The sequence below is a fragment of the Carcharhinus amblyrhynchos genome, chromosome 1 (genome assembly GCF_965287045.1).
Source record: "Carcharhinus amblyrhynchos chromosome 1, sCarAmb.v2.hapA, whole genome shotgun sequence".
Taxonomy (NCBI): Eukaryota; Metazoa; Chordata; class Chondrichthyes; order Carcharhiniformes; family Carcharhinidae; genus Carcharhinus; species Carcharhinus amblyrhynchos.
This window is the reverse complement of record NC_137324.1, coordinates 145,733,970-145,758,946: the sequence shown is the minus strand read 5'-3', so window position 1 is coordinate 145,758,946 and position 24,977 is coordinate 145,733,970. Positions and strand designations below refer to the sequence as shown.

The window sequence follows — 24,977 nt, the reverse complement described above, 5'->3', positions numbered from 1 at the left end:
CAGGTTTATTTGGCGGTAAACGCCACTAGCTTTTGAAATGCTGTTCCTTCGGGTGAGTGGAGAGTTCTGATCACAAACAGGGCATATAAAGGCACACACAGTTTACAGAATACTGATTTTAGAATGCAAGTCTTTACACCTCTTCATGTCAAGGTTACAAACAGACATGCTTTATAGCTGTTGATAGGGAGAAGGATGGCATTGGTCTTTCCAATATTTTGGAGAAAATATCTACTTAACTAGCACTGGGTGCCTGATCTGACACACGAGGTGATGAGGTAGAGTGAAAACTAATGTTATGTTTTTGGAGACTGCCAAGTCACAGCACATGGGTGAGAAATAGTGGCTGGCAATAAATCCTTGCACTCTGAGGCACATGTAGGACAAGAAACCAATTTTGCTTATAATTTGATATGAACAGAACCATCTGAATTCTCCTATTTTATTTGACTGGATGATAATGCAGAGACGTTGGAGAATGCTATAGTCCATGTCAAAAGCAGCAGATTGGTTATGGAGTGACAGGAGGGATATTTACAATCACATGGAATGTCATTTGTGACTAAGCATTTCAATATGGACCTTTTGGGAACAATGGTATGTAAAACATTCAGTACTTCGGGAAGAGTGGGAGCTTTGAGATGTAGTGGTACCTTTTTTGAGGGTGGTGGATTTCCAGGTTTGAGGAGAGGGATAGTTCATGAGTAGTTAACATGGGAACCTGGGTGATCATCTGTTTGAGAATTGGGTTGAGGGAGCAGGAAGTGATCCTTGAAGACCAGGTGCGCTCATGGACATGAGATGATAAACTAGAAAAATATGCAAAGATACAGCAGAGAGGACTTAACTTGGTAAGCTCATGAAAGGGCTGCATGTGGCGGAGACAGCAGAGCAAATGTCCACAAATCTTCTGATTTGAGAATTGGAGACCAGTGAGGATTAAGATTGAAGCCAGTTTTATCTTTGCATCTCATGATTCAAAATATGAATTTTAACAGAATGCTGCTGTATTGGGTACTATTATCAGATCTGATAGTGAATTGCTAAACCACCAATTCACTTCACGTCTGTTCTAGAATCAGAGCATATGAACAAAGAGGAGGAGTAGGTGCCTCAAGTCTGCTTTCATTCGCTATCATGGCTGACCTGATGAGCAGGATGTTGATCACCCCTTGCTTACCAAAATCTACACACGGTTCAAAAATAGTCAGACTCTGCTCTGCCACCCTTCCATGAAGAGTGAAAATATCTCCTTGTCTCCATTTTACATGGGTGACCTCTTGTTCTAGATTCTCCCACAACAGGAAACATCCTCTCCACTTTCACCCTGTCAAGACCCCTCAGCATCTTGAAGGTTTTGATCAAGTCTCTTCCTTGCCCTTCTAAATTCCAGAGGCTCCAAACTTTCCTCAACATCCCAGCCTTTCCAGGCTGGTGAACTGCTGAGCTGCTCACAAATAAGGTGAACAGTAATGTACATTGTTCCAAATGTGGTCTTATTAGTGCCCTGTACAACTGAAGCATAACCTCCCTACTTTTTGTATTCATTCCTCATGCATCAGCTTTCCTAATTACTTGTCACACCTACATACTAGCTTTTTGTGATCTTGCACTAGGACACACTGATCCCTCTGCATTTGAGCTCTAGAAATCACCATATAGGTAATATGTTCATAATGGACAATTCACATTTTCTCCCACTTGCCAGATCTTTTGTAGCCTCTTCCCTCTTGTTTTCCTACCTAGTTTAGCTGTCTGCCAGTTTATTAACCATTCCTTCATCCAAGTCATTTATATAAATGACACCTGCAGGAGGTGTATCCAACTGCAGCTCCTAACAAACCACGTTAGGGAACTGGAAAAGGAGCTGGATTACCTCCAGATCATTCGGGAGAATGAGGAGTTTATAGATCGTAGCTTTAGGGAGGTAGTTATGCCAAAGGCACAGAGCACAGGAAATTGGGTTACCATCAGGTGAGGAAAAGGGAAAGAGCAGGGTGCCCCTGTGGCCATTCCTCACCACAACAGGTATACCAATTTAGATACTGTTGTGGAAGATGCCTTACGTGGGACAAGCTGCGGCAGCTGGATCTCTGGCACTGATTCTGGTTCTGCAGCGCAGAAGGGAGGGTGGAAGAGCGGTAGTGATAAGGAACTCAAAAGTCACAGGTACAGCATGAGGTTCGGTGGTCGTGATGGAGATTCTCGGATGGTTTGTTGCCTCCCGGGTGCCAGGGTCAGGGATGTCTGCGTGCACAGCATTCTGAAGTGGGAGGGTGATCAGCCAGATGACATAGTACACATTCTTCCTATGTCATTGGTACCAATGAGGAGATCCTGAAGAGTGAGTATAGAGAGCTTGGTAGGAAGTTAAAAAGCAGAGGACCCCGAGGATAGTAATCTCTGGCATGTGGCACAGATAGCAACCCTGTAAGGGTAAGAGTAGTAACTAGAAAAAGACAAATTTGAAGAAATGACGAACTAAAAAGCATGGATTGGGACAGGCTGTTTCCTGGCAAGGATGTGATTGGTAACTGGGAGGCCTTCAAAGGAGAAATTTTGAGAATGCAGAGTTTGTATGTTCCTGTCAGGATTAAAGGCAAAGTGAATAAGAATAAGGAACCTTGGTTCTTGAGGGATATTGGAACTCTGATTTTAAAACAAAAGAGGAGAGAGATGTATGACATGTATAGGTAACAGGGAACAAATAAGATGCTTGAGTATAAAAAGTGCAAGAAACTACTTAGGAAAGAAATCAGGAGAGCTAAAAGAAGACATGAGATTGCTTTGGCAGTCAAGGTGAAGGATAATCCTAAGAGCTACAGGTATATTAAGGGCAAAAGGATAGTAAGGGATAAAATTGGTCCTCTTGAAGATCAGAGTGGTCAGCTTTGTATGGAACCAAAAGGAATAGGGGAGATATTAAGAGTTTTTTGCATCTGTATTTACTGAGGGAACTGGCATGGAATCTATGGAAATAAGGCAAACAAGTAGAAAGATCATGGAACCCATATAGATTAAAGGGGAGGAGGTGCTTGCTGTCTTGAGGCAAATTGGAGTAGATCAATCTCCAGGTCCGGACAGGGTATCCCCTCAGACCTTGAAGGAAACTAGTGTTGAAATCGCAGGGGCCCTGGCAGATAATTTAAAATGTCGGTATCCACAGATGAGGTGCTGGATGATTGGAGGATAGCTCATGTTGTTCCATTGTTTTTAAAGGCTCAAAGTAATCCAGGAAATTATAGGCCATTTAGTTTGACATCAGTAGTAGGTAAATTATCGGAAGGAGTACTAAGAGATAGGATCTACAATTATTTGGACAGACAGGGGCTTATTAGGGAGAGTCAACATGGCTTTGTGTGTGGTAGGTCATGTTTAACCAATCTATTAGTTTTTTTTGAGGGGGTTACCAGGAAAGTGGATGATGGGAAGGCAGTGGATGTTGTCTACATGGACTTCAGTAAGGCCTTTGACAAGGTCCCGCAAGGGAGTTTAGTTAGGAAGGTTCAGTCGCTAGGTATACATGGAGAGGTAGCAAATTGGATCAGACATTGGCTCAATGAAAGAAGCCATAGAGTGGTAGTGGAGGATTGCCTCTGAGTGGAGGCCTGAGACTAATGGTGTGCCACAGGGATCAGTGCTGGGTCCATTGTTTGTCATCTATATCAATGACTTAGATGATAATGTGGTAAATTGGATCAGCAAATTTGCCATTGATACAAAGATTGGAAGTGCAGTGGACAATGAAGAAGGTTTTCAAAGTTGCAGAGGGATTTGGACTAGCTAGAAAAATGGTAGATGGAGTTTAATGCAGGCAAGTGAGGTATTGCGCTTTGGAAAGAGAAATCAAGGTATAACATACAAGGTAAATGGTAGAACACTGAAGACTGCAGTAAAACAGGGATCTGGGAATACAGATACATAATTCCCTAAAAGTGGCATCACAGGTAGATAGGGTCATAGAGTGCTTTTGATATATTGGCCTTTATAAATCAAAGTATTGAGTATGAGTTGGAATGTTATGATGAGGGTGTATAAGACATTAGTGAGGCTGAATTTAGAGTATTGTGCCTAATTATAGGAAGGATATTAAGGTTGAAAGAGTGCAGAGAAGGTTTACAAGAATGTTGCTGGGACTTGAGAAACTGAGTTACGGAGAAAGGTTGAATAGGTTAGGACTTTATTCCCTGGAGTGTAGAAGAATGAGGGGAGATTTGATAGAGGTGTATAAAATTATGATGGGTATAGATAGAGTGAATGCAAGCAGGCTTTTTTCACCTGAGGCTGGGGAGAAAAAAACTAGAGGACATGGGTTAAGGGTGAAGGGGGAAATGTTTAAAGGGAATATGAGGTGGGGCCTCTTCATACAGAGTGGTTGGAGTGTGGAATGAGCTGCCAGATGAAGTGGTGAAAGTGGGCTCACTTTTAACATTTTAAGAAAAATTTGGACAGGTACATAGATGAGGGGGGTGTGGAGGGATATGATCCAAGTGCAGGTCAGTGGGACTAGCAGAAAAATGGTTTGGCATAGCCAAGAAGGCCCAAAAGGCCTATTTCTGTGCTGTGATGTTCTATGGTTCTATAAATTGTAAACAGCTGAGGTCCTAGCACTGATCCCTGTGGCACACCTCTCGTGCCAAGTCCCATTTGTGCCAACTCTATATTGTGGAGTCAATTTTACAACACAGAGGCTCTTTGGCATATTGTGTCTGCACTACCTGTCTGACAGAGCATCCCAACCATGTGTACCCCCATAAGCCCATGTATTTGCCCTGCTAATTCACCTATACTGCACATCTTGGGACATTGGTTGGCTATGCTAAATTGTCCCTCAATCTGCACATCTTTCAACTGGGAGGAAATTGGAGTACCCAGAGAGAACCCATGCAGATGTGGAGATTGTGCAAACTCCACATGGACAGTTTCAAGGCTAGAATTGAACCTGGGTCACTGGTGCTATGGGGTAGCACCATACCTTGGATGGAAATGAAGGCCACACCTGCACAAGAGTGAGTAATGTTTTTATTAAGCATTAAAGTGGAAGTGGGGGTAGGTGCTTTTTGAGGAATTGGGTGAATGAAAAAATGATAAATAGAGGCTAAAGGCTAGACAGATGGGAGGTGATGTAAGGTGGTGTTTGGATGTAGTCTTATTGTGATTGATGGATTGATAGCAAAAGTGAACTGCAGCACTTGCAAGATGAGCAATCAAGATGGTGGGAAACAGTAAATTAGTGACCACAATTCCTGCACTAAACCTAGATATCCCAGCATGGCCAGCTGTGAAATTGGGTTAAACATTTTGTAATGATCATGGTTGTTATATTATTAATTAAACCCACTGTCCTTGAACAAACATTTTATTCATATTTTGGTAAATCTGATCTGTACCCTTAAGACCAATATTTCATGATTTTGGTATCTGAAGTTGGCCATAATCTCCTGATCCAAACTTTTCTTACCGGTTAGCTTCCAACTATACTATTTAAGTTGCAAGTTTCATTTGGCTGTTTCTGCCTATGAATTCATCTTCTGATTCATGTAAATAGGCACCTAAATTTCCTCCTTTCACCTTCAAGCATTTTTTGCATAACATCAAAACTCAGATATATACTCAATTGTCAGTATTTATGCAGCCAAAAATGTTTTGTTTTGGAATCAGATGCTATAGTAACTTTGCCCTAAAGTGGCTAAATATTTGCAATTAATCTCCTATATACAGTCTCCTATATCCCTCCATCTCCATCCCACTCATGTGCCTATCTAAGCAATTCTTAAACAACTGCAGCGTGCCTGCCTCCACCACCTTGCTTGGCAGAGCATTCCATAGCCCCACTACCCTCTGTGAAAAACCTCCCTCTAATATCCGAATTATACCTCGGCCCTTGTAATGTGCGTTTCCAATCTAGGAAAAAGCTTACCACTGTTTACTCTATCTATACCCTTCATAATCTCATATACCTCTATTAGATCTCCCCTCAGTCTCTGTCTTTCTAGGGAAAACAGCCCCAATTTGCCCAATTTTTCCTCCTAACCCAATCCTTCCATACCAGGCAGCATCCTGGTAAACCTCCTCTGCACTCTCTCCAAGGTCTCCACATCTTTCCGGTAGTAAGGCGACCAGAACTGGATGCAGTACTCCAAATGCGGCCTAACCAACGTTCTATACAACTGCAACATTAGACTCCAGCTCTTGTACTCTATACCTCTTCCTATAAAGGCTAACATACCATAAGCTTTCTTCACAACCTTCTCCACTTGTACTGCCACCTTCAAAGACTTGTGCACTTGCACTCCCAGGTCCCTCTGTGTTCCTATATTCTTTATAGGTCTACCCTTTATCATATAACTCCCTCCTACATTATTTCTCCCAAAATGCATCACCTCACATTTATCAGGATTAAATTCCATCTGCCATTTATCTGCCCAATATACCAGCCTATCTATATCCTGTTGTATTGCCTGACACTGCTCCTCACTGTCTGCCGGTCCAGCCATCTTAGTGTCATCTGCAAACTTGCTGATCACACCACGTACTCCGTCTTCCAAGTTATTTATGTATATTACAAATAGAAGAGGTCCCAGTACTGAGCCCTGAGGCACACCACTGGTGACAGACCTCCAGCTAGAAAAGGACCCTTCCACTACTACTGTCTCCTATTACCAAACCAGTTATCAATCCATCTTGATACCTGTCCTTGTATTCCATGAGCCTTAACCTTTTCCACCAACCTACCATGAGGGACTTTGTCAGACACCTTACTGAAATCCATGTAGACGACATCAATGACTCGTCCTTTGTCAACGATTTTTGTCACCTCAAAAAATTCTACCAGATTCGTAAGGCAAAACTTCCCCTTAACAAAGCCATGCTGCGTATCCCTAATCAGATCGCAACGCTCTAAATGCGCATGCATCCTATCCCTAAGAATCCTCTCCATCAACTTCCCTACCACTGACGTCAAACTCACCGACCTATAGTTACCAGGGTTATCCTACTACCCTTTTTAAACAACGGTACCATGTTCGCTATCCTCCAGTCCTCTGGGACCTCACCTGCGTCCAAAGAAGAGCCAAAGATTTGTGTCAGAGGCCCAGCAATTTCCTCTCTCGTCTCCCTAAGCAGCCTAGGATAAATGCCATCAGGCCCTGGAGATTTATCAGTTTTAATGCTACCTAAAAGCCCTAACACTTCCTCCCTCGTAATGGATAGTTCCTTCATCTGGTCTACAGCTCCCTCCCTGGACATCAAGCCCCTCTCCTTCGTGAATACCGACGCAAAGTATTCATTCAGGATCTCCCCCATTCTCTCGGACTCTAAATACAGTTCCCCTCCTCTGTCCCTGAGAGGACCGATTTTTTTTTTCCTCTAACCACCCTTTTGTTCCTGACAGGAGTAAAATGCCTTTGGATTTACCTTAATCCTGTCTGCCAAAGCCATTTCATGCCCCCTTTTTGCCTTTCTAACTCCCCGTTTGAGCTCCCTCCTACTCTCTCTGTATTCCTCCAATACTCTCTACGTTCCCAGTTGCTTAGACCTAACATACGCCTCTCGTTTCTTCCTGACCAAATCCTCAATATCTCTAGTAATCCACAGCTCTCTAATTCTACCTTTCCCATCCTTCCTCTTAACTGGCACGTCTTTCCTGCAACCATTTCAGTTTTCCCTTGAAAGACTCCCACATCCCGAACATGGACTTGCCCTCAAACAGCCTCTCCCAGTCTGTATCCCTGAGTTCCTAAGAGTAAGATGGATATAGAGGAATATGGGCCAAATGCGGGCAATTGGGACTAGGTTAGGGGTTTTTAAAAAAAAAAAAGCAGCATGAACAAATTGGGCCAAAGGGTCTGTTTCCATGCTGTAAGACCCTGACTCTGAGATCCCACCCACCCCAGAACTGGTCTGATGTCATCGTCACCAACCACCGCCCCCACCCCCCCGCCGTACATTAATGCTGCACTCATGTCCAACTGTTCTTCTATTCCTATGCTTGCTAGTAATTGGCACTTCACTACTTTTGGCGTCCTGCTTTTTCATTTTCTTAACTCTCCTAAAATCTGCTTTCATATGTCATCCTCCTTCCTATCTGCTGGTACTGATTATGACCACAACCTCCAGCTTTGCCCTTCTCTGAAGTATAGTCTGCAGCTCCCCTGGCACCAGGGAGGCAACACCATCCAGATTCATGTTTATTACAAAATGCCTGTCTGATCCCAATTAGCACTCTTCCAATTTCTTCCTCCACACTCATGCTGTTAGACTTTGCCACACTCCCCTGAGGAACCATTGAACTCACCAGTATGAAATGGAAAACCAATTAAGTCAGATTGATGCTGAATTCCTACACAACCTGCCTGATCCATCTGCCTGCCTGTCTGATCCTAATCTGTGTGACCACTTCCCTTTTTTCTTAAAAATTATAAATTATTGTTCCTTTCTCATTATTCCTCTGACTTGCCCTGACAAATGCACAACAAAAAGCTTTTGACAACTTACTACTTCTCACTAATATTCTACTACCAAATTACTATTTGTTTTTGTCCTGCTTTATGTACCATCTAGGAACTAAACCTTCCTACCCCAGGCAAAAAAAAATTAGTCCTTTTGGTTTTAAACTATGCTTGCAAGCTTCCAATGCTGAATTGTCCCGTTCAGTAACTCATTTTGGAAGAGGGGCTTTCAGCCTAACTGATCCTTGCCCAATACTTCGGAGCAATAGCATCTCTTTCCAATTGGCTTGTGCCAATTCTGGCCCAAGACCAATCCATTTTCATATGTCTGGTTCTGTTTCCTCCAATTTGGTCAGTAAGCAATTGACCCTATTTCTCCTACCCGCTACCATTGATTTCATATGATTTTATTATTGTCAGATGTGTTAACATAGTTAAAAGTGGTGTTTCTTGCATGCTATACAGATAAAATATACCATTCATTGAGAAGGAAATGAGAGAGTGCAGAATGTACTATTAGTCATAGCCAGGGTGTAGAGGATGATCAGCTTAATGCAAGGTAAGTCCGTTCAAAAGTCTGACAGCAGCAGGGAAGAAGCTATTTTTGAGTCGGTTGGTACATGACCTCAGACTTGTGTATCCTTTTCCCGAAGGAAGAAGGTAGAAGAGAGAACATCCAGCACGTTCTCCTTTACGCTTCCTGAAGTCGATGACAATCTCCTTCTTTTTGTTGACATTGAGGGAGATTCTTGTTGCCATGCCAGTTCACCGGATTCTCTATCTCATTCCTGTACTGTCTCGTCATTGTTTGAGATCAACCCACTACAGTGGTGTTGACAGCAGAATTTCAAAATTCAGTTGGAGGGGTATTTTGCTACAGTCATAGGTATATAAGGAGCATAGTAGGGGACTGAGAACACAACCTTATGAGGCACTGGTTTTGAGGATGATTGTGGAGGCGATTGTTGTCTACCCTTGCTGGTTGTGGTTTGTGAGTTAGGAAGTTCAGGATCCAGTTGCAAATGGAAGTGCCGAGGCCCAGGCCACAGAGTTTGGAGATGAGTTTTGTGAGAATAATGGTGTTAAAGGCTGAGCTGTAAACAATACATAGATGTCCTTGTTATTTAGGTGTTCCAGGGTTGAGTGCAAGGCAGGGAAATGGCATCTGCTGTGGACATGTTGCAATGGTAGGCAAACTGTAGTGGGCCCAGGTAGTCCGGAAGGCTGGAATTGATTTGTGCCACCACTGTTCTTTCGAAGCACTTCATAATGATGGATGTCAGAGCCACTGGCCGATTAGTCATTAGTCATTAAGGCACACTACTTGGTTTTTCTTGGGTACCAGGAAGATTGTCTTGAAGCAGATAGGGACTTTAGATTGTTGTAAAGAGAGGTTGAAGATGTCTTTGGATACCCCCACCAGCTGATCTGCGCAGGATCTGAGTGCATGTTCAGGCACCCCATCCGGGCCAGTGTCATTTTCCATGGGTTGACCTTCAAGAAAGCTTGAAGGTCAATGCACCCAGCTATTTTTAGGCAAAGTCCAGCACCTTCCATAAACGAGCCTTTTTAACTTGCCTTTTCTGGATGCAATGCAATAGGTCAAAAGTAGGACTATTTATGATCTGGATTTCCTCCCACAGTCTGAAGATGAGCAGAATAAGTGGATTGGCCATGCTAAATTGCTCTTTGGTGTCCCAAAATGTGTAGGTCAGGGATTAGTGAGGTAAATGCATGTGATTGTGCGGACAGGGCAGGTGGTGGACCTGGGTAAGATGTTCTGAGTTATTAGAGACTCTGGCTGAATGGCCTCCTTCTATACTCTAAGGATTCTATGATTTAATGGTCATTAGAGTAGAATAACAAATCTTGAAATGTCACTGGTTCGTGGCTATTCTTGTGTAACTTAATTTGATCAGGAGGTAGCAATGCATCCTTGACTCAGTATATCTTTTGCGGCATTATATGTCCAAAAACATGCTGTTTATAACTTCTTACTATTTTCTGTGTTAATTTCTGTACAGGCATAGCTTCATCTTCCCAATTTGACTCCTTAGTATAGCCATCAATACTAATGAAGAATGACTCCTTGGCCATTAATACTAATACAGAATCTTGTATTGATATTTTCAGAAATTAGTCAAATGTTTCATATCAACATAGTCATATTGTCTTTGGTCAACTTTATACCTTAAGATTAGCCTGTATATCACTTGTCACATTTTCGTTGTGTTTTGGCAGTTAGCATTTGTGCTTTATCAATTGCAGGTAACTGTTTGGATGCAAATTGTTTTTTAATCCACTAATTCCTGTAATTTGAAAGCTGTAATGCTTGGATTGTTCTGTGCAGAATTGTATCTACCTAAAACTTTTCTTTTTATCTCAGCGTGACTTTACCAGAAAATCTAATGTCAGTGGACAGCTTAATTCTACAACTGTTGAAAATCCTTAAGATATCTTCTATCTACTTAATGGCTCCCAGTTCAGAAGACCTGATTCTGCATGGTTCTTAATTGAACAGAACAATTGCACAATGAAGGTAGAGGACCTTGCATAAGGAAGAGGCAAAAATTGGCAAACCATGTTAGAATGCAATTCTATATCTTTTTAATATATTGGACCTGATCCGTTTGTTATTGTTGTCTTCTTGCATCTATCCCTCAAGTCTCTAAAATATATTCAAATTTCAGTTGTTGTATTGGTTTTAATTTAACTGAATTATGTCTTGATAAGTGCTTGCTATTAGACCAAAAATAAATCTTGCTACTGGATTTTGGGAGCTTTCACTGGCAGTGAGGAGATTTTTTTAAAAAATAAAGGATTGGATTTTGGGAGGGAAAGAATACATGTAACAGAACTGCTACCTGCAAAACATCAGGTGGCTTGATTTACCAGCACAAATGCTTTACAACTTGTAAATATACAGTTACTTGTTAATCATTTTATAGCAGAAGTGACTTTCTTCTAGTAAAGGTGTCTTGAGAATTGAATAACTGTTTTGGATTGTAAAACCACATGTATAATAAAAATCTTTTTGCAAGTATCTCATAGATCAATCTCTTGGAAAACTGACCCCATGAAGTCTTACACCATGAAGACTTTTGCCACATGCTTATCTAAAGAACATTGTGCATGTAGATGGCCTGATCAAGTTTGGGTGATGTCTGGGTCTTGTGCCAGTGATCCAAAGCAAGTTGTTACAGCAACGAGTGACAGTGTGAAGGATTTGGTTTTGATACATTGCTAATTTTGCAGATAATTGTGAAATAGGGATGACCCTGGTAATAGTCTTCAATGGTCAGTAAGTTCATGGAAAAGGTCCTGACAGGATTTATGACCATCTGGATTAAACTGCATTTTTCCAAGATAGCACAGTTTCATGAGGGGCAAGTCCTGTCTCAAATTTGATTGAATTTTTTGAGGAGGTAACTAAGCGCAAAGACCAAGGTAGAGCAGTTCATGTCATATACATGGATTTTAGTAAGGTGTTTGATAAGGTTCCCCATGGTAAGCTCATGAAGAAAGTAAGGAGGTATGGGATAGAAGAAAATTTGGCCAATTGGATAAGTAACTGGCTGTCTCATAGACGGTGGTGGTGGGGAAAACTTTCAGACTGGAGGCCAGTTATCAGCAATGTACCACAAGGATCAGTGTTGGGTCCTCTGCTATTTATGATTTTTATCAATGACTTGGAAGAAGGGGCTGAAGGGTGGGTTAGTAACTTTGCTGATGACACCAAGATTGGAGTAGTGGCTGAGGTAGAGGGCTCTTGTAGGCTGCAAAGAGACATTGCGAGGTTGCAGAACTGGGCAGAAAAGTGGCAGATGGAGTTTAACCCCAATTAAGTGTGACGTGATTAATTTTGGTAGGACAAACTTGAATGCTGATTATAGGGTCAATGGCAGAGTTCTGAGGAATGTGGAGGAACAGAGATCTTGGGGTTCATATCCACAGATTCTGAAGGTTGCTACTCAAATGGATAGTGCTATGAAGAAGGCTTATAATGTGTTAGTGTTTATTAACAGGGGCTTTGAGTTTCAACAGCCATAAGGTTATGCTGCAACTATACCAGACCTTGATGAGACCACATTTTGGAATATTGTATGCAGTTCTGGTCACCTCACTATAAGGAGGATGTGGAAGATTGGAGAGAGTGCAGAGGAGATGTACCAGGATGCTGCCTGGTTTGGAGAGTAGGTCTTATGAGGAAAGGTTAAGGGAGCTGGGGCTTTTTTCTCTTGATTTGGGGGAGGATGAGAGGTGACTTAATAGTGGTTTATAAGATGATGAGGGGGGTAGGTAGTGGACGTGCAGAGACTATTTCCTCGTGTGGCTGTAGCTGTTACTAGGGGGCATAACTATAAAGTTCATGATGGGAGATATAGGAGGAATGTCTGAGGTAGATTCTTTACTAGAGTGGTTGGGATGTGGAATAGACTGCTGTGATAGTGGAATCAGACACTTTAGGAATTTTCAAGTGGTTATTGGATAGGCACATGGAGCACACCAGAATGATAGGGAATGGGATAGCTTGATCCTGGGTTTGGACAGAGCTTGGCAAACATTTTGAGGGCCAAAGGGCCTGTACTGTGCTATGTATGTTAGACAATGACAGTATCACCCTTGTCAGCAGGTTTAATGACAAACTCAGTGTTGGACCTAAAGTGAGCAAAGTGCAGCAAGCTCAGAAGGAGACAGATTTAGAGTAGGTGAGAGGGGCAGAGAAGTTGAGATGGCTGACAATTCTAGGTGTAAGGGTCAATAGGTAACTTATGATGACAGTGTCAGCGTTGATCCACTCTTCAGGTGCAATAGCAGTTGTCTGTTTTGTAGTGCTGAGCCCAAAATAAAATTATACAAAAAATGTCCATGTAGTAGGTAATTTATGACTAACTATATTTAAAAGTTTGTTGCATTGTTTTACCCAGGTGCCTTTATAGTCAACTAATAAAATTACAGCAGGATGGAGTGGGCACCACCATGCATATCCACCAGCTAGAACTGAGTAGCAATAAAAGAGACGAACCATGTCAACCTCACACATATGAGTCAATTCGTGGTCCACTATAAGAAGGCACATCAAAACACAGCATGCTCTGTGAGAAAGATTCTGCTGTTGCTGCATTTTAACTTCCCTGCCTCTAATTAGGCAATCAGCAGGCTGTGGTAAAAGTCTTAGAGGGAAAGAAAACAAGACCTGCGCTACAAACCATAGCAAATGCCTGTGGTAGATAGATTACAGTCCCAATTGGCTGTTAAAAGAGTAATGAATACCTTCACCACACATTCCAGAGATAGTGACTCAGGATGGCATAGCAGATATTAGAAGAGGATGCATCTGACTAGTGATGGCAAGGCCCACTGCCAACAGGGGCCCCCCATTCCAAGAGGCAAAACCAACTGCACCTCCTGAACAGAATCCAGTCACCATCTGCAGACAGGACAGACATAACCCCAGTGTCACTTGCAATGCCCCAGCTCGCTGTCATCGCAAAAGTGATCGGGGTGTTCAAACCATCAGGGCTTAAGTGTGCTTTTTGAGAACATGACCCAGTACTGTATATGAAATAGGCTAGATGAGGCAGAGGAGGTGAATCCACTCTGCTCTAGCCAACTCCCAAAATGTGGCAGTCCTTCTGACTGCCATCAAATACAATAGGGACAACCCAACAGTGAATGGCCTTACTGCTTACCAACAAAAGCTAGAAGACCATTCAACAGCATTCACAAATTGGCTCTGGAACCAGTTTATTAGGGTTTTCAGTCAAATAAATAGACCCCAATTAGACCCACATCACTGATCTATATGGATTTGCACCCTGATAGCCCATGCCACAGACACCTGATGCAAAGTGTGAGAATTATGACCCTGACAGCAATATACACAATGTGTTTATTTATTTATTTTTATTTACTTATTTTTGTCACAAGTAGGCTTACTGTGAAAATAGCCTGGGCTATCCAGAAAATGATTCACGCTTGGGAGCAGGCTGTCAAACTGATAAACACCCCAAAATTCACCAAATCAGGAAAAATGAATCCCATCTGCCCTAATTCAAACCACTGACACTTTACAGAGCAAAGCCCAACCTTGACTTTAAGTATAAAATTGGGGGGGAGGAGGAAATCTGAAAAAAAAAAGGTGGGGGGAACCAGATATTCAATTAAAATAACAAATACGACTCTGATCTCTTCAGAATGAACTACATGTGGCTCTGCCATCTGGGATTAATCATCCCAGAATCCCACAGCAGCCTAGGACCACAGACTACACATGAACTGAAGAACAGAGGATCAACTTGTGATGCCCAGGATACATGTGGTTTGCCCCATTGGACACAGGCAAGTGTGAGGACAGTATCCTATGGGTATACCCCAATAAGAGTATTGCCTATGAGTGTAACAATCAGAGGGCAGCATACAAAAAAGGACAGTGGGCGCTCCGATTGTTGTTCCTTAAGGGCAACCCTGACCAGTGATTAGTGGACCTATACAAAGCTTGCCTGACATATGGCCCCGAAGAAAGGGCTAGAACTAGGACAGAGATGCCCCAGTAAAATAATTCAGGGCAAATACATCCACTACACAATTGAAAACGGATTACAGCCAGCACACCCCGCCCTACTGGTCCTAAAAGTATACCAGGGACCCAAAATGGCTTGATATTAAAACACCTGGAGAAAACACAACACCTACTACGAATTGGGCCTGTAGTAGTGGACTTAGCCAGAACACAGTTACCGGACTGTTGTTCCCGCCCCACTCAGGAAATAATACCTCAACTTGACCCAAAGATTGTTAAGTAAGAAAACTGGACCAGATGAAGGAGAAGAATCACCAACATCAAAAAGGCACAGGAGGAGGGAATCCTGAATGATTTAGCAACTACATACTGGGCAGGGGTATCCACCATTAAAGTGCTGGATCTGGCTGATTTGGACAATAACTGAGTCCTACCCGACAAGTTAAACAGACCTTGAACAGTCTACACAAGAATGCTTGGCAAGAAGCTGGGGACAGAGCCAGTAACCGTATGGTTACTGTGCTAGAGGGACATGCCCAGACTATTAATCAGATCGCACAAGGGAGGGTGGAAGGTGATGCCAGGCAACAGAACTGAACCGTGTAGTGTCAATGGACAATGGATGGTCAAGCAGTTAAGAGAGAACCTCAACCAGGTTAACAGGGAGAAAGTTCTGTCCTGGATCAGTGAAGAACAGATTGAACATCTTTATCGGGGACCAACATACTCCAATATCAATAACTACTAATTGTGGCAACTCATCATGGTCTGGTCAAACGATCGTTGTTGAGGTATCCCAGGAACCGCACTAGGGATGGTATTAGGGATCCCAGTAGTTTTAAAAACCAAAGTTGGGTTAAGGCTCTTTGCGGCAGAAAACATAGGAATTATCCAAGGAGGCTTATGGATGGGATATCAGGGAACCCTCCCCTGAGAAACAGGGGAAGCTCATTGGCACCAGTCTGGACAAATGTGTATACACAGACAAAACAATTGTATGCCCATATCCGGTATAACAAAATGAACACATCCTGTATGGATTCGGGACAACCACCGATCTAAATTGTACACTGGAGGTTTGCAATCTGGAAAGGGAAAGCACCCAAATAGCCTACAAGGAGGAGGGGGAACATTGTATCATGACCTCAGTAGCCAAATATCAATACGGGTAGAAACATGTAGCATTCCCAACATTACCTTCTGTATTAAGCCATATATTCCTGCCTGGGTAGGACTAGTTGGGATAGTTGACATAAAAGAAGAGAACAAACACTGATAAACGTTAGTGAGAAATTGAAGCAAAATTTGGGGAGATATTTTGAAAGGTTTGGTACCGGGATGACATTTCTGCCCAACAGACTTCAACAAATTAGGGCACAATTGATCACCACACACAAGACCTTTGTCAAAGAGGTACAGCAAATGGGAAGTAAAGGAGGAAATTAGTGAAATTAAAGTCATTACATGATGAGAAGATCTGTGGGATTGGGGTTCGAATATCCAAATCCACCCATGGACCTGCCTCCTGTCCTACCTGACTATAATAGCCGTTCTACTCATGGCAGAGTACCTAACCATCCTCACACACAGGCTCATCCAATAGAATGCCTAGTACAGTGGGACAATCTGCAAAACCACATAGTCAATTTTATTCAACAATATCATTAAATACACATCCTACACAAAAATATTATAAAAATACTATTTGTTTTGCATATTTTCTAATATATGAAAATGCAGCTCACTTTAGTTCCTTGCAAAATAATCAATTGTGAATATGTGAAATCCTTGGCATTGCTTATTGCTTTCTGAAGTTTCCATTTTTTATTTATGTGACTGTTTTAATTAATTTCCTCTTTGTCCTTTTTATGTCATTCACATGAACACCATTTTCTATTTACAGAGGGTGAGCAAATTACCTAGCTCCAGACATTATCAAATCAAATCAATGGAAGGAGTGAAGAAACCCAGACTTTATTAAGAATTCCTCTTGAAGAGTATGGCCTTTTCCCACATAGAGAATCAAAGTTTCCAATAACCATAAAATCTACTCATTTTAAAGAAATATTTTCTCATTTTAATTGAGAGGAAAAGCCAAACACAAGGAATTGTCTGGTCTGAGAATGTTTTACATTCTTTCCAAATTTTCTCAGTCACTGGAGAAGTGCTGGGGTTATATTGTCTGATTTTCTATTGGTATTCTTACAGGTAAGAATACCAATAGGGGGTTGGAAGCTTGGCAATTCTAAACAGTGTGATCTGTATCTTGATATGTATCTTGATCTGTATCTTGATCTGTCTTGATATGTATGTCCCTGTCAGGCAAGGAGGTATTGGTCGAGCAAGGGAACCGTGGTGCACTAGGAAAGTTGATTCGCTGGTTAAAAAAAAAAGGAGGCTTATGTCCGGATGAGACTTGAGGGCTCAGATAGTGCACTAGAGAGCTTTAGATTGGCTAGGAGGGAGTTAAAGAGAGAGTTAAGAAGGGCTAAAAGAGGACATGAGAAGACTTTGGCTGATAGGATAAAGGAGAATCCTAAGGCGTTCTATAGATATGTTAAGAACAAAAGGTTGGTTAGGGCAAGATTAGGGCCAGTTAGAGACAGCAGTGGGAATTTGTGTGTGGAACCGGAAGAGATTGGAGAGGCATTGAACCAATATTTCTCTTCGGTGTTCACGCAGGGGGACATCAATGTAGCTGTGGAGAACACTGGGTTACAGGGTTGTAAACTGGACAGTATTGCAGTTGACAAGGAGGATGTGCTAGTTATTCTTGAGGGTTTGAAAATAGACAAGTCCCCTGGGCCGGACGGGATTTACCCTAGGATTCTCTGGGAGGCAAGGGAGGAGATTGCAGAGCCTCTGGCTCTGATCTTCAGGTCGTCGTTGGTCACCGTTATAGTGCCAGAAGATTGGAGGTTAGCGAATGTTGTCCCATTGTTTAAGAAGGGGAACAGAGACTTCCCCGGGAATTATAGACCGGTGAGTCTTACTTCTGTTGTGGGTAAGGTTTTAGAAAAAATTATTAGGGATAGGATTTATAGTTATTTGGAGAGTAATGAAACGATTAGAGATAGTCAGCATGGTTTTGTGGAGGGTAGGTCGTGCCTTACTAACCTTATTGAGTTTTTTGAGAAAGTGACCAAAGAGGTGGATGGGGGTAAGGCAGTTGACGTGGTGTATTTGGACTTTAGTAAGGCATTTGATAAGGTTCACCATGGAAGCCTTCTGCAGAAATTGCAGATGTATGGGATTGAGGGTGATTTAGGAAATTGGATTAGGAATTGGCTGGCGGATAGGAGACAGAGGGTAGTGGTTGATGGTAAGTATTCGACATGGAGTTCAGTTACGAGTGGTGTGCCTCAGGGATCTGTTTTGGGGCCACTGCTGTTTGTAATTTTTATAAATGATCTGGATGAGGGTATAGCTGGGTGGATTAGTAAATTTGCTGATGACACCAAAGTCAGAGGTGTGGTAGATAGTGAGGAAGGGTGTCTTAGTCTACAGGGAGACTTGGTCAAGTTGCAGAGCTGGGCCGAGAGGTGGAGGATGGAGTTTAATGCGGAAAAGTGTGAGGTAATTCACTTTGGCAGGAATAATGGTTGTGTAGAGTATAGGGCTAACGGTAGGACTCTGAATAGTGTGGATGAACAGAGGGATCTAGGTGTATGTGTACATAGATCCCTGAAAGTTGGGAATCAAGTAGATAGGGTTGTTAGGAAGGCATACGGTGTCTTGGCGTTTATTGGTAGGAGGATTGAATTTAAGAGCTGCAGTGTCATGTTGCAACTGTACAAAACTCTGGTGCGTCCGCACTTGGAGTATTGTGTGCAGTTCTGGTCCCCACATTATAGGAAGGATGTGGAGGCTTTGGAGAGGGTGCAGAGGAGGTTTACCAGGATGTTGCCTGGTATGGAGGGGAGGTCCTATGAGGAGAGACTGAGGGATTTGAGGTTGTTCTCATTAGAAAGAAGGCGGCTGCGAGGGGACCTTATTGAAACATATAAGATGATCAGAGGTTTGGATAGGGTGGACAGTGATAGCCTTTTTCCTCGGATGGAGAAAGCTAGCACGAGGGGGCATAGCTTTAAATTAAGGGGTGGTAGTTATAGGACGGATGTCAGGGGTAGGTTCTTTACCCAGAGGGTGGTGAGGGATTGGAATGCCCTGCCTGCTGCAGTTGTGGATGCGTCTAGTTTGGGGGCGTTTAAGAGATCCGTGGATAGGTTTATGGATGGAAAGGGTTTGGTTTAGGTTAGAGGGTCATTGTTTTTTAACTGGTCGGCACAACATTGTGGGCCGAAGGGCCTGTTCTGCGCTGTAATGTTCTATGTTCTATGATCCTGATTTGAATCAGAATGCCTCAAAATGAATTGCCACCTGTTCAGTCAAAATTGCAGGAACAAACTTTAGTTATCTTTTGTTATTTTATCCCTGGTATCTGAGCTAAACAAACATGAGAGACAATGGATAGAATTGAATACACTCCCTCATTGCGAGTTCAGTGGAGGGGATCCCTGAGAAAGCTTTCTCAACTTTCCCTCCGATCAAGCAGATGGCAGGAAGACTGATGGGTTGCCTTCCCACCGTTCAACCAATTGAAACATAAGAACTAGGAACAGGAGTAGGCAATTTGGCCCCTTGAGCCTGCTCCACCATTTAATACAATCATGGCTGGTCTCATCTTGGCCTCAACTCCACCTTCCTGCCCTTTCAAACCCTTAAGAAAGAGGCGAATAGATTTTTAATTATTAAATTTACTCAATGTCCCAGCATCCACCACGCTCTGGAGTAGTGAATTCCAATACACAACCTTTTTGAGAGAAGAAATTTCTCCTCGTCTCTGCTTTAAATTGAGGTCCTTAATTGGGTAAGGTCCTCATCCCATTGCCACAGGTACTTACTCAACAATGGGTGGCAAACTTGCCATGCAGGAAATATAGATAGCAAATCCTGTTGTTTCCAGGATTTTTACAAATTGTTTGTCCAAAGGTGTGTAGGCTAAGTGTATTAGCCATTGACTCCCAAGGGGTATCTCTTGTTCAAAGGCACTCAGTACTTAAGCAAGGGACCAAATGTCAGGACAGGGTTTGGGGGAGGGGGGGGGAGGAGCTCCTCCTTTTTCTGCCATTGCTCCTACCCTGCTGAACCCCTTGCCTTCCCCACAGAACCCATCTAGCTATCAATCACCTGATTGGGTGCCTCGATGATCCAAATCCTCGGGTGGGTGTAGTACCTGCATCAGCCATCACGTTCCTAGTACTGCTGAGCAACAAAAAATTGCTGGCCTCTGATTGACTGGCATCTCCTGGTGGGTGGGACCTTTCATTCACTCCCAGCTGTTGAACATATATATATCAGTTTTAAAAGCAGCAGTGTATTGAACAGGAAGACAACATTTTTCCATCTTAAGTGCCCTTCCATCAAGTTTTGTACTGCAGATTTGAACTAATGGGTGGCAAACTTGCCATTCCACCACTGCTACTAGTACCACGAGGAAAGATTGGCGCATTTACAACTATCTTCAGCCACAAGTACTGAATGGATGGTCCATCTCGGCCTCCTCCCAAGGTCCCTAGTATCACAGATACCAGTCTTCAGCCAATTTGGTTCACTCCACGTGATATCTAGAAACAGATAAATTGGATACTGCAAAGGTTGTGAATTCTGACAATATTCTGGCAGAAGGGCTGAAGACTTGTGCTCCAGAAATGGCTGCGGCCCAGCCAAGCTGTTCCTATACAGCTACAACACCAGCATCTACCAGGCAATGTGGAAAATTGCTGAGATATTTCCTGTCCACAAAAGGTAGGACAATGCCAACCCCATCACCCTACTCTCAATTTTCAGCAAAGTGATGGAACTGAATATCAACAATGCTATCAATCAGCATTTAACAATATCCTATTCTGATGCTTAGTTTGGATTACACCAGGTTCGTTCAACTCTTGACCTCATTACAGCCTTCGTTCAAATATGAACAAAAGAGCTGAATGCTGGAGGTGAGATTAGCAGCCCTTGACATCAAGGCAGCTTTTGACCAAGTGTGACATCAAGGAGCCCGAATAAAACTGGAGTCAATGGGAATCAAGGTAAAGCTCCACTGGCGTCATAACTGGCACAAGAGAGGTTACAGTTGTTGGAGGTTAAGCATCTCAGTTCCAGAACAAATCTGCACGACTTCCTCAAGGCCCAACCATCTTCAGCTGCTTCAGCAACAACGTTCCCTTCATCATAAGTGGGCATGTTCGCTGAAAACTGCACAACGTTCAGTATGATTTGTGAGTCTCTGATAATGAAGCAGTGTGTCCATATTCCGCAAAGTCTAGACAACAATCAGGTTTGGGTTGATAAGTGACAAGAAACATTTGCAAGATACAAGTGCCAGGCAAAGCCCATCCCCAATGAAAGGGTAACTAATCATTTTCCCTTGCTATTTAATGGTATTGTGATCACTACATCTTGCTGACTTCTGCCTCCACAGAAACGCAAAACAGCTTCAATCAGGCTGCTGTCAGGCCCACATGTTCAGAGTTCCATCTACAGCCCACCCTTGCCACTATTAATGGCTGCCAAACCCACCTCCCAGCCAATTGGCTGCTGACATCAGGCTGTGAATACGGTACATACTCCCCACCCCATCTTAGCAAAATGAGGTCAGGATCTGGAAATGATTCTGACATCAAGGTCCTGATCCTCAATACAAAATAGTCTTTGTGAAAGATTTCTACATGCAGATGTCTTGGGCCATATTCAAATATGAATTTCTGGTAACATAAGACTGGGTCCTAAGTGAACGCGACTATTAGGGCGTGTCTCGTCTGTTCAAGGGAATTAATTTGCAAATTACACCAAATTGGGTGAGGCGACAGCATTAATTAATTTACAATTAGTGTAAGGGTCAAATCCAGATTCAGTTGGTAAGGAACAAGGTTGAATTCAAGACAAATAATTGTAGAATAATAAGATTTGGAGATTGTGGTCAGGATTGTAGTTGATGCAAACTTGATGGGCCAAATGGCTTCCTGCTGTGCTGTAGGGTTTCTATGATTCGCTGATTAAAATAAATGTCTGGAATATGTACTGATGCAATATAATCAGATAGATTATCTGGAGATTTTGTGATTGGGTCGTCAAAACTATCATTTGGTGTTTGCAGATATTGATGTTATTATTGGTATATCGTCACATCCATTCTGCTTTTTACCCTTTGGGGAGTACTGGGGGAAATGGTGGAAGGATTTCCAGGCTGACTGTCAGCCCATTGAACCATATTGAATGGTTCTTCAGGGGCCAATAAGGATTGGACTCGAACCCAGACCTTCTGGTCCAGCACTATGGTGCTACCACTACACCACCATGCCACTCTTAGATATTGATGAATCAAAGGATATGATGCTGCAACATGACTTTGATAGGGCCACATTTTAAGTCCTAAATTTCAGTTTTGGTTTCCATATTACAGAAAATAAATAAACCCAGAATATGCTGAAAAATAATGGGTGTGTGAATGACTTCATTATTCAAACAAAAATTGGTCAGCAGCATATGTTGAGTAGGACTGCCCCAATTGTTTGCAATTTGTGACACTATACCATTACTTCCACAAAAACAGCATTTTGCTCTTAACCTGTTTGAGTGTTTCCATGAAGTCACTGAGTTTGAAAACTTAATTACATTCAATGAGATTAAGGCTGGTAACTTCAATCCCACATTCCTGCCTACCCCAATAACCTTTCATCCCCTTGTTAATCAAGGATCTACCTAGTGTGGCCTTAAAAATATTCAAAGGCTCTGCTTCCACTGCCTTTTGAGAAAGAGAGTTCCAGTGACTTGACAACCCTCTCTGAGAAAAAAATGCTCCTCCTCCTGTCTTAATTGAATGACTCCTTATTTTTAAAAAATGTCCCCTAGTTCTAGATTCTCTAACAAGAGGAAACATCACAAGGTCAGAAGTGGGGATGTTCACTAATGGTTGCACAATGTTCAGCACCCAGCTGTAATTCCTCAGGTTCTGAAGCAGTCCATGCCCAAATATAACAAGGCCTGGACAATATCCATGCTTAGGCTGACAACTGACAGGTACCATTTGTGCCATGCAAGTGCCAGGCAATGACCATCTTCAATAAGACAGAATCTAACCATTAGCCCTCAAAATTTAATGACATTACCACCACTGAGTCTGCCACTATCAATAGCCTGTGTATTACCATTGACCAGGGTGGCATGGTAGTGCAGTGGTTAGCACTGCTGCTTCACAGCTCCAGGGTCCTGGGTTCGATTCCCAGCTCGGGCACATCTCCTCGTGTCTGCTTGGGTTTCCTCCGGGTGCTCCGGATTCCTCCCACAGTCCAAAGATGTGCGGATTAGGTTGAATGGCCATGCTAAGAAATTGCCCCTTAGTGTCGAGGGATGCGTAGATTAGAGGGATTAGTGGATATAATATGTAGGGATATGGGCGTAGGGCCTGGGTGGGATTGTGTTTGGTGCAGACTCGATGGGCTGAAGGGCCTCTTTCTGCACTGTAGGGTTCTATGTTCTAGAAACAGAACTGGTCTAGCCATATAAATACTGTGGCTACAAAAGTAGGTCGGAAGCAAGGAATCCTGCAACAAGTAACTCACCTCCTGATACCCCAACGTCAGTCCACCATCTATAAGGCACAAGTCAGAAGTGCAATAGAACACTCTCTGCTTGCCTGGATGAGTACAGCACCAAAAACACTAAAGAATCTCAACACCATCCAGGACAAAGCAGCCTGCTTGATTTGGCACCCTATGTACAAACAATCAATCCTTCCACCATCAATGCACAATGGCAACCCCATGTACCACCTACCTGATGCACTGCAGGAACTCACCAGATTCCTTAGACAGTACATTCCAAACCACAACCTTCACCACCTAGAAGGGCAGGGTCAGCAGTTGCCTGGGAACACCATTACCCGCAAGTTTCCCTCCAGGTCTCTCATTTAGAAATACATCGTCATTCCTTCACTGTCACTGGGTGTTCACCACGCTGGGACTCTGTTCCTAATAGCACCATGGGTGTACCTATACTACATGACAGCAATGGTTCAAGAAGGCGGTTCAACATCACATTCTCAACGGCAATTAAGGATAGACAATAAAAGCTGGCCTAGCCAGCAAAGCCCATAACTATTGAATGAATAACAAACTGGTGCCTTTGCCATCTCACCTATGGTTATTATTACTCTAAGTGTTTGCAGACATTGTCTGCTCGGGACGATAGCACTGCATTTTCTCTCTGCATAGACTGTTATGTCCCTTTTCATATCAAACTGATCATTTTGCCTCCTTTAAGATTGATATGATTACCAACTCCAATATTCTCTGAGTCCTGCATTTGAAAAATCACAATCTCTCTCTATCCGTAATAAAAAGTTTCCCAATGTTTAAGTTTACAAGGCTTACTTTCTGGTCCTTTTTGCACAATACTTCACTAAATACATATATAACACTGTTTTAAATAGAAATAATTTTATGAATTGACAAACTTTACATACTTTTGAACCTGATCGTTTATTGAAAATGGGTTTTGAATGAAAATATTTGCTGATACACAAGCTTCTCCATTCAGAGCACAGCTTACCTGTTTTTTTCCCTCAATCTGCTAAACATATCAATACTGAACTGTGGGAGCAGTGGTGATGGCCATTACCCTCAGGTTCAGGATTCCCTTTAATCAATGTTATATGGGAGACAGCAAGAGCAAACCTGCAAACTTGAACTAGGTATGTTCATTTTGAAAATATATACTCACTATTGAAACTGGTAGGAACTCCCTCATTCAACTGGATAATTTCTGAACGAGAGCTTTGTCCCCAACCTCTAATATTTTTGAAACTAATGAACAAATGTTTTCAAAGAAAATTGAAAAAAAAATTTTTGTAACGTTCCTATAATTTCTTATGATTAGTTCTTCAATTCCTGGAAACTCGACAACAATCCTGAAGAGTTGAGAACCATGTGCTCCGTATCTTT

At 42.5% G+C, this 24,977-nt stretch overlaps 1 protein-coding gene across 3 annotated transcripts in view; it reads left to right on the top strand.

The window, feature by feature from the left end:
• The window catches only part of LOC145350477 (protein regulator of cytokinesis 1-like), a 47,795-nt gene extending 34,339 nt beyond the window's left edge, over positions 1-13,456 (top strand). For 2 of the 3 annotated variants that reach the window (XM_080199690.1, XM_080199680.1), the window contains exon 14: positions 10,837-11,459. In XM_080199690.1, coding sequence (XP_080055816.1) covers positions 10,837-10,902 — 66 coding nt within the window. In that variant the 3' untranslated portion in view covers positions 10,903-11,459. Of the gene's footprint in view, positions 1-10,836; positions 11,460-13,378 lie in introns of those variants that run through there. The other variant, XR_013888214.1, reaches the window with a different exon arrangement.
• The last annotated feature ends 11,521 nt before the right edge of the window (positions 13,457-24,977 follow it).